The 14968-nt window shown below is 44.8% G+C and overlaps 1 protein-coding gene across 5 annotated transcripts in view; it reads right to left on the reverse strand.

Moving 5' to 3' along the window:
- The window catches only part of LOC110495905 (double-stranded RNA-specific editase 1), a 59697-nt gene that overhangs the window by 6713 nt on the left and 38016 nt on the right, over nucleotides 1-14968 (reverse strand). For 3 of the 5 annotated variants that reach the window (XM_090208230.1, XM_090208231.1, XM_090208228.1), the window contains 2 exons: nucleotides 3247-3321; nucleotides 478-1451 (listed from right to left, as the gene is read on the reverse strand). In XM_090208230.1, coding sequence (XP_090064356.1) covers nucleotides 478-1451; nucleotides 3247-3274 — 1002 coding nt within the window. In that variant the 5' untranslated portion in view covers nucleotides 3275-3321. Of the gene's footprint in view, nucleotides 1-477; nucleotides 1452-3246; nucleotides 3322-12814; nucleotides 12842-14968 lie in introns of all 5 variants that reach the window. The other 2 variants (XM_090208229.1, XM_021571422.3) reach the window with 1 other exon arrangement.

Here is a 14968-nt window from a genome sequence, read left to right on the forward strand (position 1 = left end):
TATCTCAGGCAGGAGGGATTAGGGGTACGGGATTAAGTGACGTGTAAATAGATTTGAGTGTACACAATGCAACGTGGAACGCTCAAGGCTGTAATGCACCACTGTCTCTCAAAGCCTCGTCTCCCTTTTCAATTAAGCCCTGTCAGAGGCTTATAATGAGCTGGTTAAACCATTAGGTCAATTAAACTCAGAGTAGTTCATAGGAAGTGAACACTGAATACTGCCTGCAATGCAGGATGGACCAAACTGACATATGTGACCATTGCCCTTTTATTTCATGGGGTTAAACCACCCAGATAGAGTTAAGAAGAGTCTCTGCATACTACTACAATTGTTATACTGCTCCACAAGATGTTGGATGGGGAGAGGGAGTTTGTGCCATAGAGTCAAAGTAAAGCTTTTCAAATAACCATATGAAACAAGCATGTCATCCAACAGTCTCTGAGTGAACGTGATGTTGGGAGTAGTAGTTCTTACCTGTGGCAGGTGCAGTTGCAGGCCCTCTCTGGGTATGGGCTGTCTGGACGGTGTCTGGTCTAGTTGCATGTTAAAGAGGGCAGAGAGAGCAGCCTGCGCCGCACGGGCCTTGGCCAGCTTCTTATTGCGCCCTGAGCCTTGGAACGTCTGTGTGTCCACCACCACGGACATGGCAAAGTTCTTGGCGTGGCTCTCTCCACTCTCTGACACAAAGTCGTACTTCAGCCCGGGTCGTAGTTCGTTGAGGATCATGACAGGGTTCTTGGCAATAGCGGGGGAGACGAAGGCCGGGACGGAGGCGGTGAGTGGTAGGCCTAACGAGGACTGACTCAGGCCGGTAGCACCTGAGCTCCCTAGCAGGGGGTATTCTACTAGTCCCAGGGAGCTGAAGGAGCCATTGGTACCGTTAGAACCCAGGTAGAAGGACTCCTCCGGAGGGGCCGGGGTCTCAAACCCATTAAACAACATGTCCGGGAAGTCAGCCTGGTCGGAGGTAAAGTCTGTGTTGACCGTTAGCGTCCGACCCATTGCCATGTGCGCCTCAGAGGCGTTGGGGAACTGAACGAACGACCGCAGAGCCTTCTCAGCTGAGTTGAGCTTAGCCTTCTTCTTGGTGGGGCCGGAGCCCTCGAACAGCTGCCCATTGACCTCCACAGTCATGACGAACACGGGCGCGTGGACCGGACCGGTCTGAGACAGCAGCTTGTACTGCAGTCCAGGCTTGATCTCATTCAGCTGCATCAGGGCATTTTTGGGCAGAATGGGCCCGGGCATTTTCTTACGTTTCTTGGGCCTGTACTTGTTATTGTGATGCCCGTTATTACCCTCTTCTAAGGGACGCTTCCTGCCCCCTCCACAACCTGCACTGCCCCCATTAGGGAGGTGAGCTGCCCCCTCACCCCCCAACCCCTCCTTGGAGGAGGAGACCATGTTGTCCAGGTTGCGGTTTTCCTTAACGTCGGTGCTGCTGGAACCTGCGGTGCCCAGAAAGAGTAACTTACAACGCCTTCGTTGCAGGATCTTGTAAATGTAAAATTTATAGATTCCTTTATCTCTCTTTGTAACTGGACAAGTGATGTGTGTTCCTTTGTATGTTAGATTTTCAAAGCAGTCATTACAGAAAACAGTGTATGTTAAATACACAGTAATATTAGTATCAACATTAACCTTCAATACAATCCAAGGGGGGCCTGAAAAAAACTTGAGGAAAGGACAGATTTCTGAGGAAAATCTTCATAGTTTTTTTTCTGTATTTTTCAGAATAAGCACTACCAAAGACATGGGCAGCGTAAATACAAAAGTAGCCCCGCCAAAATGTCTAAACATTTCAGTGTTAATCTATTCATCTGTGTTATTGAAGAATGGGCTGAAAACATCTAGAAATGTCCCGTGAAGGGCTGCATGACCAATTTAACTGTAAGGCTTGTATTAATCATGGTATCAATAAATTAGGTGTAGCTGTGGTTGAGGGAACACATATCGCCACGTCCTGATTATAAAGCTGATGGAACTGGGTGTAAATTTTCATTTATAACATCCTCCAGCAAAAGCTCGATAGGTTACTCCTTTCGGCGCTCAGGGATTAAATACATCCTTGGACAAAATGCAGGAGGAGAGAAGAAGGTAGCGACAAAGGGCTTGGAAAGAAGAGGGACAACATAAGGATATCGCCACCTCCCCAAAATGGAGACAAACAAACAAGTGTTTTCTGGGATTTTCATGCACCACTGCAGTCAAAAATGTATTCAAATAATAATTGTATTTTCATTTTACTTAGCTCTGGATCAAGTTGCATATCATCATTTTCTAAAACAAAGTTTACAGAGTATATATATATATCAGATTGTTTTGTATGACTAGGCTGGTGGTTGTGGTAAAGTAAATAACAAGCATGCAAGAGAAAATATAAACTGTAAAAAACACAATGCGCAACAGGAGTGATTACAACCCCGTTGGGAAAGAGATTTTTAAACAACAGAGCATTGTGATTGATCACGCCACGACAACACTGTCCGTCGCCAACCATGCTCAGTTCTGACCCAGACACACATACACACAAACACATCCACCAGAAAGCCCTTGAGTAACCTTGGCAACGTATGCCCGTCGGCCTGCCAACAACCCTCCCTGCAGCGAGGACGTCCCTGACCAACACAGTAATCCAAGTGAGCCCCCGTCTGGGTTGGGCTTGGTGTAACAGGGAAGTGGGAGGATTAGGGTTGCCCTAACGCATAACATGTCCTAACATCATAACTGTCAAGTGTGTAATGGGATCCGCATGATGTTCCTGGGCCAAAGTACTGAATTCAACATCTGCTCCATACTGTGGGCATAGATACATAAAGCCCCTCACTCTCTCAGTACCTTACAACATGAGAAAGCCTCATTGGGCTTGGGGGAAAAAATGTTTTGTTGCCAAACCCTGTACTGCCAAACCCTGACTATGGAAAGAGCAACCTTTCCTCAATAACCCTCCCAGGCTTGTTGCAGGCAGTTTAAGGGTGAACTATAACTGCTCTCGGAACCTAAAGGAGGTACTCCTTCCAATCAGGAAGAGGAGATTTAATACATCTATAGGCCTACAATTCTCCTCCCTGGATTCCTTCCAATAATGTGGTGTTACTGGTAACAGTATCCAACTTGAAAACATATAACCAAGTAAATAATTTTGCACAACTAGGGATATTCGACTATTAGTATGTGTAAACACTTCACAAGCAAAACAACATTACGGCAAGCAGAGGGACCAGTGTAGTGAAATAAACTCACTCATGCTCTCTTCTTCATCTCCCTCCATGGTGAAGAACCTTGGCTGGTTACGGGGCTGCTTCACACCAGCTCGACCTGTAAGAGACACACACACACACACACACACACACACACACACATCAGAAAGGAATCAAGAGATATCCTGCTATACAGCGCATTCGGAAAGTATTCAGACCAATTGACTTTTTGTTCCACATTTTGTTACGTTCTGGACTTATTCTAAAATTGATTGATTTTTTTTCTTCCTCTCATCAATTTACACACAATACCCCATAATGACATAGCAAAAACAGGTTTAGATTTTTTTTGCAAATGTATTAAAAATAAAAACTGAAATATGACAGTACTTTGTTGAAGCAGCTTTGGCAGCGATTAGAGCCTTGAGTCTTCTTGGGTATGACGTTACAAGCTTGGCACACCTGCATTTGGGGAGTTTCTCCCATTCTTCACTTCAGATGCAATCAAGCTCTGTCAGGTTGGATGGGGAGAGTCACTGCACAGCTATTTTCAGATCTAACCAGAGATGTTCAATCGAGTTCAAGTCCAGGCACTGGCTGGGCCACTCAAGGACATTCAGAGACTTGTCCTGAAGCAACTGTGTTGTCTTGGCTGTGTGCTTAGGGTTGTTGTCCAGTTGGAAGGTGAACCTTCGCTACAGTCTAAGGTCCTGAGCGCTCTGGAGCAGGTTTTCATCAAGGATCTCTCTGCACTTTGCTCCGTTTATCTTTTCCTCGATCCTGACTAGTCTCCCAGTCCCTGCCGCTGAAAAACATCCCCACAACATGACGCTGCCACCACCATGCTTCACTGTAGGGATGGTGCCACATTTCCTCCAGATGTGATGGTTGGCATTCAGGCCAAAGAATTCAATCTTGGTTTCATCAGACCAGAAAATCTTGTTTCTCATGGTCTGAGTCCTTTAGGTGCCTTTTGGCAAGCTCCAAGCTGGCTGTCATGTGCCTTTACTGAGAAGTGGCTTCCGTCTGGCCACTCTACTATAAAAGCCTGATTGGTGGAGTGCTGCAGAGATGGTTGTCCTTCTGGAAGGTTCCCCCATCTCCACAGAGGAACTTTGGAGCTTTGTCAGACTGACCATCGGGTTCTTGGTCACCTCCCTGACCAAGGCCCTTCTCCCCCGATTGCTGTGTGGCTGGGCGGCCAGCTCTAGGAAGAGTCTTGGTGGTTCCAAACTTCTTCCATTTAAAAATGACGGAGCAACTGTCTTCTTGGGGACCACCAATGCCGCAGAAATGTTTTGGTACCCTTCCCCAGGTCTCATAGAAAAGTGTCGTTATACTTATGTAAATAAGGTATTTCTGTTTTTATTTACTCTTCCTTTAAGGTTAATCTTAGAGTATATATTATACATACAGTACCAGTTAAAAGGGTTTTTCTTTATTTGTACTATTTTCTACATTGTAGAATAATAGTGAAGACATCAAAACTATGAAATAACACATATGGAATCATGTAGTAACCAAAAAAGTGTTAAACATATTTTAGATTATTCAACAAAGTAGCCACCCTGTGCCTTGATGACAGCGTTGCACACTCTTGGCATTCTCTCAACCGGCTTCATGAGTAACGCTTTGCCAGCAGTCTTGAAGTTGTTTCCACATATGCTGAGCACTTGTTGGCTGCTTTTCCTTCACTCTGCGGTCCAACTCCTCCCAAACCATCTCTATTGGGTTGAGGTCGGGGGATAGTGGAGGCCAGGTTATTTGATGCAGCACTCCATAACTCTCATTGGTTAAATAGCCCTTACAGCCCTGCAGGTGTGTTTTGGGTCATTGTTCTGTTGAAAAAACAAATGATAGTGCCACTAAGCGCAAACCAGACGGGATGGCGTATCGCTGCAGAATGCTGTGGTAGCCATGCTGGTTAAGTATGCCTTGAATTAAAAAAAAATCACTAACAGTGTCACCAGCAAAGCACCCCCACACAATCACACCTCCTCCTCCATGCTTCACGGTGGGAACCACACATGTAGAGATCATCCTACTCTGTGTCTCACAAAGACACGGCGGTTGGAACCTAAAATCTCAAAGTTGGACTCATCAGACCAAAGGACAGATTTTCACCAGTCAATGTCCATTGCTCGTGTTTCTTGGGCCAAGCAAGTCTCTTTTGCTTATTGGTGTCCTTTAGTAGTGGTTTCTTTGCAGCAATTCAACTATGAAGGCCTGATTCACGCAGTCTCCTCTGAACAGTTGATGTTGAAATGTGTCTGTTACTTGAACTCTGTGAAGCATTTATTTGGGCTGCAAATTCTGAGGCTGGTAACTCTAATGAACTCATCCTCTACAGCAAAGGTAACTCTGGGTCTTCCTTTCCTGTAACGGTCCTCAGGAGAGCCAGTTTCATCATAGCGCATGATGTTTTTTTGTGTCTGCACTTGAAGAAACGTTCAAAGTTCTTGAAATCTTCCGCATTGACTGACCTTCATGTCTTAAAGTAATGATGGACTATCATTTCTATTTGCTTATTTGAGCTGTTCTTGGTCTTTTACCAAATAAGGCCATCTTCTGAATACCACCCCTACCTTGTCACAACACAACTGATTGGCTCAAACACATTAAGAAGGAAAGAAACTCCACAAATGAATGAGTAGGTGTGTCCAAACGTTTGACTGGTACTGTCCATATTCAGCATCTGGACTAATCCTGTCCATGCCGACTGACCATATAGGTCTGGGCAGTCTTTAGTGACTTTAATATCTGTTCCATTATCGCTTGGTTTTGACTAGCCCAGCGTTTCCCATACTGAAATAAAATAATTTATAAAATTTAAATGTAATAAAATCATTACATAACTTGGTGGGGAAACCCTGTTGGGGAAACCCTGAACTAGCTCTTCTGGAAAATGCTGCAGTTCACACACTACACAGTACAGTAGCCAATGTTGTTCATTTGAGAATACACAGGAAGTCCTCCAGAAATATAATACCTCAATTATATTTCCCCAGACAGCCATGAAAAAAAAATGTAATGTTAAAAATACAGTATCAATACTACAGTGTATAAGACTGAAACCCACTGACGGAATGGAGTATCGGATGTCTGAAAATAGTGTAACCCGAACAAATGTGCATGACAGTGATAGCAACTGTAGCAAGCAACGGGGCTGAGCGATATACCCCTGCCATCAGGAGGAAACTACCGGTGTTCATCTCAGATACTATATCAACCCACAAACAGACGGAGTGAATAAGTAACGGAGAGAGGGAGGAGGAGAGGAGAAAGGAGAGAGAGAGTAAATCAATATCATAATTGTAAAACAGAGAAACAGCCTCAAGCTAATCGAACTCACCTGTTAAATTTTACACGGGGCATTTCTCCAGCCAATCAACCCTACAGTCACAGAGCATTAATAAGGAAGCTGTTGCACATATTCGTTTGCCGAGGAAATCATATAACGAAATAGTGACTGAATCTACAGTTTTACACATCAGTCAATACAAGCTGTATTGTATCGGGCATACTGTCGTTTCCCCAATACTCATCTCCACAATCTATCTTGACCAAAACCAAGAAACGTGGAAAAGTAGTCGCCTGTTCTCTCTATTCCTCCCAGTGGGATTAAATAGGGTGTTAGATTTGTATTCTGCCCCCCCCCCCCCCGGGTCTGTGGTGTGGCGATAACAACATAACACTTCTGTAGAGGGAAGAGTAGCCAACAGAATGAGATGCAATAACTTCATAGGAACACTGAGCGGGGAAAAGCAATTGCATTGGCGGGCCACAGAAACTCAGTGTTGTCCACACAGCTCTTCTTCAGAAGAGAGGGGAGAGACCCTTGAAGGACAATTGCAAATAGGCCCGGGAAGAAGCAGAGATTTCTAATGCACATTTTCAGAGTTTCAGAGAGTGGATATATCCAACTAGGACCACGGCAGCACCTATTGCTCAAACATACCATTTCAAAACACTACTGGAGTAATCTCGACACACTTTATTTAATTTTTGGGGGGGGAATAAATGACTGAAGGTTTCAAATAGAAACAATAATATTTTGATATAAATACTTCACATAGACCGGGACAGTATAATTGGTGTCCCCTCTCTCAAAAGGAACCAAGTGCTAAGTCCTCCTGCAGATGAGAGAAAAGGGAGGGAATTGAATGAAGATGATCTGTGATTGCCGCAGAAGCATTTATTTGGTGCCGTTGCCTTGAAGCGGTTGCATTTGATAAGCATTCCCACAGAAAAGCAGCCTGCTAAATCTATCCAATCAGGCCAGCCACTACAGACGGAGTGATTGAGGAACACAGACTCCATATCCCTTCGGTAATGACACTTTCAAGAGGAAGCGGGTGCAGACACAACTAGATATAGAACACATCAAAATGTCCAACTGAAAAGTTTTTGCTTTTTTACAACTTTTCTCATTCAATGACAATGAGAAAAGACAATACTATTTGGGAGCAAACGGGCACGTTTGTTGTTGTCGTCAACCTGAAAGCAGAGTAGATAATAGTAGATAATAGAAACCGTTCACTTAGACAGCGCTTCTGCCACCTTATTGAGTCAAATCAAATCAAAGTTTATTTGTCACGTGCGCCAAATACAACAGGTATGTAGACCTTACAGTGAAATGTTTACTTACAGGACCTCACCAACAGTGCAATTTGTAAGATACAAATAGGTATGAGGTGAACAAAAATAAAAGTAAAGAAATAAAAAACAACAGTAAAAAGACAGTGAAAAATAACAGTAGCGAGGCTATATACAGGCACCGGTTAGTCAGGCTGATTGAGGTAGTATGTACATGTAGGTATGGTTAAAGTGACTATGCATATATGATAAACAGAGAGTAGCAGTAGTGTAAAAGAGTGGTTGGCGGGGGGGGGGGGGGGGGGGGTAGCCATTTGATTACCTGTTCAGGAGTCTTATAGCTTGGGGGTAAAAACTGTTGAGAAGCCTTTTGTTCCTAGACTTGGCGCTCCGGTACCGCTTGCCATGCGGTAGTAGAGAGAACAGTCTATGACTGGGGTGGCTGGAGTCTTTGACAAGTTTTAGGGCCTTCCTTTGACACCGCCTGGTGTAGAGGTCCTGGATGGCAGGAAACTTAGCCCCAGTGATGTACTGGGCCGTACGCACTACCCTCTGTAGTGCCTTGCAGTCGGAGGCCGAGCAGTTTCCGTACCAGGCAGTGATGCAACCATGCTTTCGATGTTGCAGCTGTAGAACCTTTTGAGGATCTGAGGACCCATGCCAAATCTTTTTAGTTTCCTGAGGGGGAATAGGTTTTGCCCTCTTCACCACTGTCTTGGTGTGTTTGGACCATTCTAGTTTGTTGGTGATGTGGACACCAAGGAACTTGAAGCTCTCAAACTGCTCCACTACAGCCGCGTCGATGAGAATGGAGGCGTGCTCGGTCCTCCTTTTCCTGTAGTCCACAATCATCATACGTTGAGGGATATGTTGTTATTCTGGCACCACCCGGCCAAGTCTCTGTCCTCTTCCCGATAGGCTGTCTCGTCGTTGTCGGTGATTAGGTCTACCACTGTTGTGTCGTCTGCAAACTTAATGATGGTGTTGGAGTCGTGTCTGGTCACGCAGTCGTGGGTGAACAGGGAGTACAGGAGGGGACCGAACACACACCCCTGAGGGGATCCAGTGTTGAGGATCAGGGTGGCAGATCTGTTGCTACCTACCCTCACTACCCGGGGGCGGCCCGTCAGGAAGTCCCGGATCCAGTTGCAGAGGGAGGTGTTTTGTGCCAGGATCTTAGTGATGAGCTTTGAGGGCACTATGGTGTTGAACGCTGAGCTGTAGTCAATGAAGGGAAGTGAGTCTAAGCTATTAAATGACATCGCTCACATTTCTTCCTATACCCCTTTTGCCTACCCCTTCCTGCCTGCCTGTCAGAGAGCCATCACTTCCCTAGCAACCCCCCCCCCCCCCCCCCCCCCTCCCGTCTTAAGCTGTAGCGCTCACCGTGAGACAGCAGCGCTCGCCTTCCAGGACGATAAGGGACGCGACGCTGCTGTTATTCACATTAGGTTAATCACCAAACTGCCACTCTACATGTCATCCAGCAGGCAGGAAACGTATGAATGAATGAATGACCAGATAATTATCATCGCTGCTTTCTGGGCTGAAACAAACGTTGACGGGAAGGTTTTACTGTGACACTCTTAGCTAGGGATTAGGGACCTTGCTTTCCTGGCTGTAGGGGGCGGTGACTGAACGGTCACTTCCTGGAGAGTGGCCTTTCCATGACAGGTGTCCGAGGTCAAGGGAGAGGAAGTGTCATATTTGCATCACTGAAGATTAATGGAGGTCTGGGTTAAGTTACAGTCTTACTCATTACTTTGTATAAATGTCATCTTTGTTTGGTTTGCTCTCACTTTCAAGTGGACAAATGCTGAATGAAGCACCAGGTCTATGATGTTTCATATTGCCTTGACCCTGCATGAACAGATCAGTTTAGCTGAGTGATGAAGCATGTGTCAGCGCCAAAATGAGCTCTCGCTGAAACAAGGTGTCTGTAGCTAGTGATATCCAACCTTGCTATAATGGTATCATCCATCCAGACCCCATACAGCCACCCAGCTGCACCACGTCCTATTCCACTAACATGGTGCTGGAGGCAACTGCGTGGCTGTTGGCTCAACATGTGTCAGATTCATAATGGCCAGGCACAGGGAGCCAGATGGGTATTAAAGAAAGGGCAGCGGCCATGGCTGCCATAGCCTCCAGAATAGGTTTCATTAGGAATATAGTAGCTCTTTGTCAGCAGTCAGCACCATGGACAGCGCTAGTGCTGCACAGCTCCTAGCACAGCAGGCCACTGAATTGGCCAGAACCATAGCAATAAGCATATGGTGTGGTAATGTGCCCATTGCTATATTTCTCCTAGGCCACATACATAGCTGTAGACTGCTAGGGGCCACAGCTGAGCTAATATTCAATGTAGGGGAACAACAACAACCAGAATCAGCAGGGTGGTCAATGCACATTCCAGGAAGGGAAATCAGCAGGATATGAATGTTGCTCTTAGTGCTAGGCGCTGGTGGACAGGGCTGAGAAGAGGGTCTTTACCTTCCTTTCTTTGACACATATGGTATTGCACAGTGCTACATACAGAGTGGTTTTGTTAACCATATGCCTCCTATATTCTTTATGGCAGTCAGCTTTCCCAGGGTTTTTTCTAAGAGCCTGGTTTTAGAGTCTTAGTAGGACGACACACAAGAATTATACACACAACAGTGAACGGTGCACACCATAGTAAGTAAATCACATAAGTGAACCAAGTAGAACCAAGAAAGCCTTGTTGTTAAGTGGCTTTGGTTGTACGAAGACCAGAGCTGGCTTTTGTGTTAACCAAACCAGCCTCTCTCTCAGCCTGAACAGTGTAATCTCGTCTCTCCGCGTGACAAGAAGTGGCCTTGCACCCCCGCCGCCACTCAACTCCTTCCTCCCGAACATTAGCGCTGACAATGTTATCAGGCCGCCGAGCCCTGGCGCCTCGCTGGAAATGACTGCTGCGTGCTTTGTGTGTGCTGGATTGACGGAGACCAAGGATTAGGTTGTCATTCGCTCACAAAGATAATGGGCGACAGAATTTAGCTAGGGCGGGAATGAGAAAATGTCAACAAATGTAGTTATCTGTGAGTGAGTTTGTGGACACGCGTTTGAAGAAAAAGGAAGTAGGGAGACAGACTTCAAGGATTTGGAGTGGCATTCTGTTCACTGTCAAAGATCACAGATATCAACACTGGATTGTATCCACAGCCTGTATAGCCTCTGTTAGCCATTCATGTTAAAAGGTTTCACATTAAAACACGATTCAAGTTAGCTAGCATACCGTTGAAGTCGGAAGTTGACATACACCTTAGCCAAATACATTTAAACTCAGTTTTTCACAATTTCACAATTTAATCCTAGTAAAAAATCCCTGTTTTAGGTCAGTTAGGATCACCACCTTATTTTAAGAATGTGAAATGTCAAAATAATAGTAGAGAGAATTATTTATTTTAGCTTTAATTTCTTTCATCACATTCCCAGCGGGTCAGAAGTTTAGTATTTGGTAGAATTGCCTTTAAATTGTTTAACTTGGGTCAAACGTTTCAGATAGCCTTCCACAAGCTTCCCACAATAAATTGGGTGAATTTTGTCCCATTCCTCCTGACAGAGGTGGTGTAACTGAGTCAGGTTTGTAGGCCTCCTTGCTCGCACACGCTTTTTCAGTTCTGCCCACACGTTTTTAGACTTTGCTGTCCTTAAGCTATTTTGCCACAACTTTGGAAGTATGCTTGGGGTCATTGTCCATTTGGAAGACCCATTTGCGACAAAGCTTGAACTTCCTGACTGATGTCTTGAGATGTTGCTTCAATATATCCACATAATCTTACTGCTTCATGATGCCATCTATTTTGTGAAGTGAACCAGTCCCTCCTGCAGCAAAGCACCCTCACAACATGATGCTGCCACCGCCGTGCTTCACGGGTTGGGATGGTGCTCTTCAGCTTGCAAGCCTCCCCCGTCCACAATTAATTTCTGAGGTCTTGGCTGATTTATTTTGATTTTCAAATGATGTCAAGCAAAGAGGAACTGAGTTTGAAGGTAGGCCTTGAAATACATCCACAGGTACACCTCCAATTGACTCTAATTATGTCAATTAGCCTATCAGAAGCTTCTAAAGCCCATTACATAATTTTCTTGGATTTTCCAAGCTGTTTAAAGGCACAGTCAACTTAGTGTATGTAAACTTCTGACCCACTGGACTTGTGATACAGTGAATTATAAGTGAAATAATCTGTCTGTAAACAATTGCTAGAAAAATTGCTTGTGTCATGCACAAAGTAGATGTCCTAACCGACTTACCAGAACTATACTTTGTTAACAAGAAATTTGTGGAGTGGTTGAAAAACTAGTTTTAATGACTCCAACCTAAGTGTATGTAAACGTCCGACTTCAACTGTATGTTTACAAGGATATGTAGCATCAACACATCTGAGCATATTGCTATCCACATTCCCTATCCCTCAAGTTATCAATGTTGGGAGTCTTAGGACTATGAATATCAACCAATCAATGCGAGCACACTATTTCATCCTAAAGACCAACATGTCAAAGCCATAAAGGATTGATACAGCCATATTTACATTGCTGATCCACCATCAAATATGTGGTTCTCCAGTACCGTATCAATAGCAGCGTATGCCGTCTGTGTTGTGTAGACATGTGTTTAATAGGGAATCCAGGAGAGTCTGGAGCTGTATGTCTGATACATAGATCTGTATGAAGCCTGTCATTCACGTCCTACGGAGAAACAGACAGTATCTCACACAGCCTGGGCCCCAGAGTCCAACACCTAGTTACCATGTCGGCCAATGTCGTTCGCCTTCAAAGAATACACTCGTGTCTCCGACATACATAGACATTCACACATCACCGCACACAAGTCGGAACATATCTTACAACTCTTGTTATGTGCTCATAGTATCCTGTACACACAAGCAGGCTTGCACGTGAGCGCACACACACACATGCGGTGAAATGGCAGGACCACATTCAAGTGTGTTGAAGGGGCATAGAACGAGACAATATGAGCAACATACCTTCTGTCATTGCTTTGCTGACAACACCTATGAAAATAAGAGAAAATAAGAATATTATTATTATTATTATGGAAATATAAAAACGATATTTCCTAAAAACCTGAGGTATTGTCCCCTGATAAGATAGGATAAACCCATTCCATGCTTTCTGGTGATGAAAAAGAACTTGATTTTTTTTGCGAGGGAAAATGTGGAAATATGAAATGTAATGTTATGAAGTTCACCACAATATGTCTTTAACCACCTGGTACCCTGCTCTCAATCAGCAGTCAACCATCATCAACCCTTGTCAAGAGCCAGTTACACACTCCATAAACCGCTGACTCAAATCCAATCAGAGAGGAAAATAATGCTAAACTCATGATGAGGATGATGGGACACGCTGTGAGGAAGACACCAGCCAGAGGTGTCAGAGCTAACCAGACAACCCATGAGGAGACACTGATGAATGTAAAGTTGGGGAAAGTTCTGGTTCTAGAAGTGGAATAGTACCACAGCTGGAGGGGAATTCTGAAACCAACTGTCAGAGCCACCCCTCGGTGGTCTAATGCAGATGGATCGATCCACAGGGTTTGGGCGGACTGGGGGGAAATAAGGTGTCGCTGCCGGCACAAAAAGCTTCCTTGAACATTGCCGGCAGCAGCGGCAGCATATATTTCTCTCTCACACCCTCCATTTTCTCTCCGTGAAATATCATTTTAGACACGCTGGATAGGACCCTCGACCAGGCACCGTCAAGCCACAGGCGTGACTTATCGATGTGCCATGGTGAGGTGATGAGATGAGATGGTGGAAGGGAGACGGAGGCATGTGAGAGCGGAAAGGAACAGACTCTGTTAAAAACAAAAAAAAATGTAACCTTGATTTAACTAGGCAAGTCAGTTAAGAACAAATTATTATTTACAATGACGGCCTACACTGGCCAAACCCTAACCCGGACGATGCTGGGCCAAATCTGCGGCGCCCTATTGGACTCCCAATCACGGCCAGTTGTGATACAGCCTGGAATCGAACCTTGACACCTCTAGCACTGAGATGCAGTACCTTAGACAACTGCGCCACTCGGGAGCTGTCTGTACCTCACTACTTTTTATTTGCCTTCCTACAACAGGTTGAGAGAGACAATCCAAACATAAGATGTATCAAACTAGAAGACCAAACCTCCAACCAAATCATCAGAGTTCCTACTGTACATAGCACCTGTTCCTAGAGTTTCTACTGTACATAGTACCTGTTCCTAGAGTTCCTACTGTACATAGTGCCTGTTCCTAGAGTTCCTACTGTACATAGTACCTGTTCCTAGAGTTCCTACTGTACATAGTGCCTGTTCCTAGAGTTCCTACTGTACATAGTACCTGTTCCTAGAGTTCCTACTGTAAATAGTACCTGTCCCTAGAGTTCCTACTGTACATAGTACCTGTTCCTAGAGTTCATACTGTACATAGTGCCTGTTCCTAGAGTTCCTACTGTACATAGTACCTGTCCCTAGAGTTCCTACTGTACATAGTACCTGTTCCTAGAGTTCCTACTGTACATAGTGCCTGTCCCTAGAGTTCCTACTGTACATAGTACCTGTCCCTAGAGTTCCTACTGTACATAGCACCTGTTCCTAGAGTTCCTACTGTACATAGTGCCTGTTCCTAGAGTTCCTACTGTACATAGCACCTGTTCCTAGAGTTTCTACTGTACATAGTACCTGTTCCTAGAGTTCCTACTGTACATAGTGCCTGTTCCTAGAGTTCATACTGTACATAGTGCCTGTTCCTAGAGTTCCTACTGTACATAGCGCCTGTTCCTAGAGTTCCTACTGTACATAGTACCTGTTCCTAGAGTTCCTACTGTAAATAGTACCTGTCCCTAGAGTTCCTACTGTACATAGTGCCTGTTCCTAGAGTTCCTACTGTACATAGTACCTGTTCCTAGAGTTTCTACTGTACATAGTACCTGTTCCTAGAGTTCCTACTGTACATAGTGCCTGTTCCTAGAGTTCCTACTGTACATAGTGCCTGTTCCTAGAGTTCCTACTGTACATAGTGCCTGTTCCTAGAGTTCCTACTGTACATAGTGCCTGTTCCTAGAGTTCCTACTGTACATAGCACCTGTTCCTAGAGTTCCTACTGTACATAGTGCCTGTTCCTAGAGTTCCTACTGTAC

This window comes from Oncorhynchus mykiss, chromosome 18 (genome assembly GCF_057628025.1).
Source record: "Oncorhynchus mykiss isolate SJ-2025 chromosome 18, ASM5762802v1, whole genome shotgun sequence".
In the NCBI taxonomy this organism is placed as follows: Eukaryota; Metazoa; Chordata; class Actinopteri; order Salmoniformes; family Salmonidae; genus Oncorhynchus; species Oncorhynchus mykiss.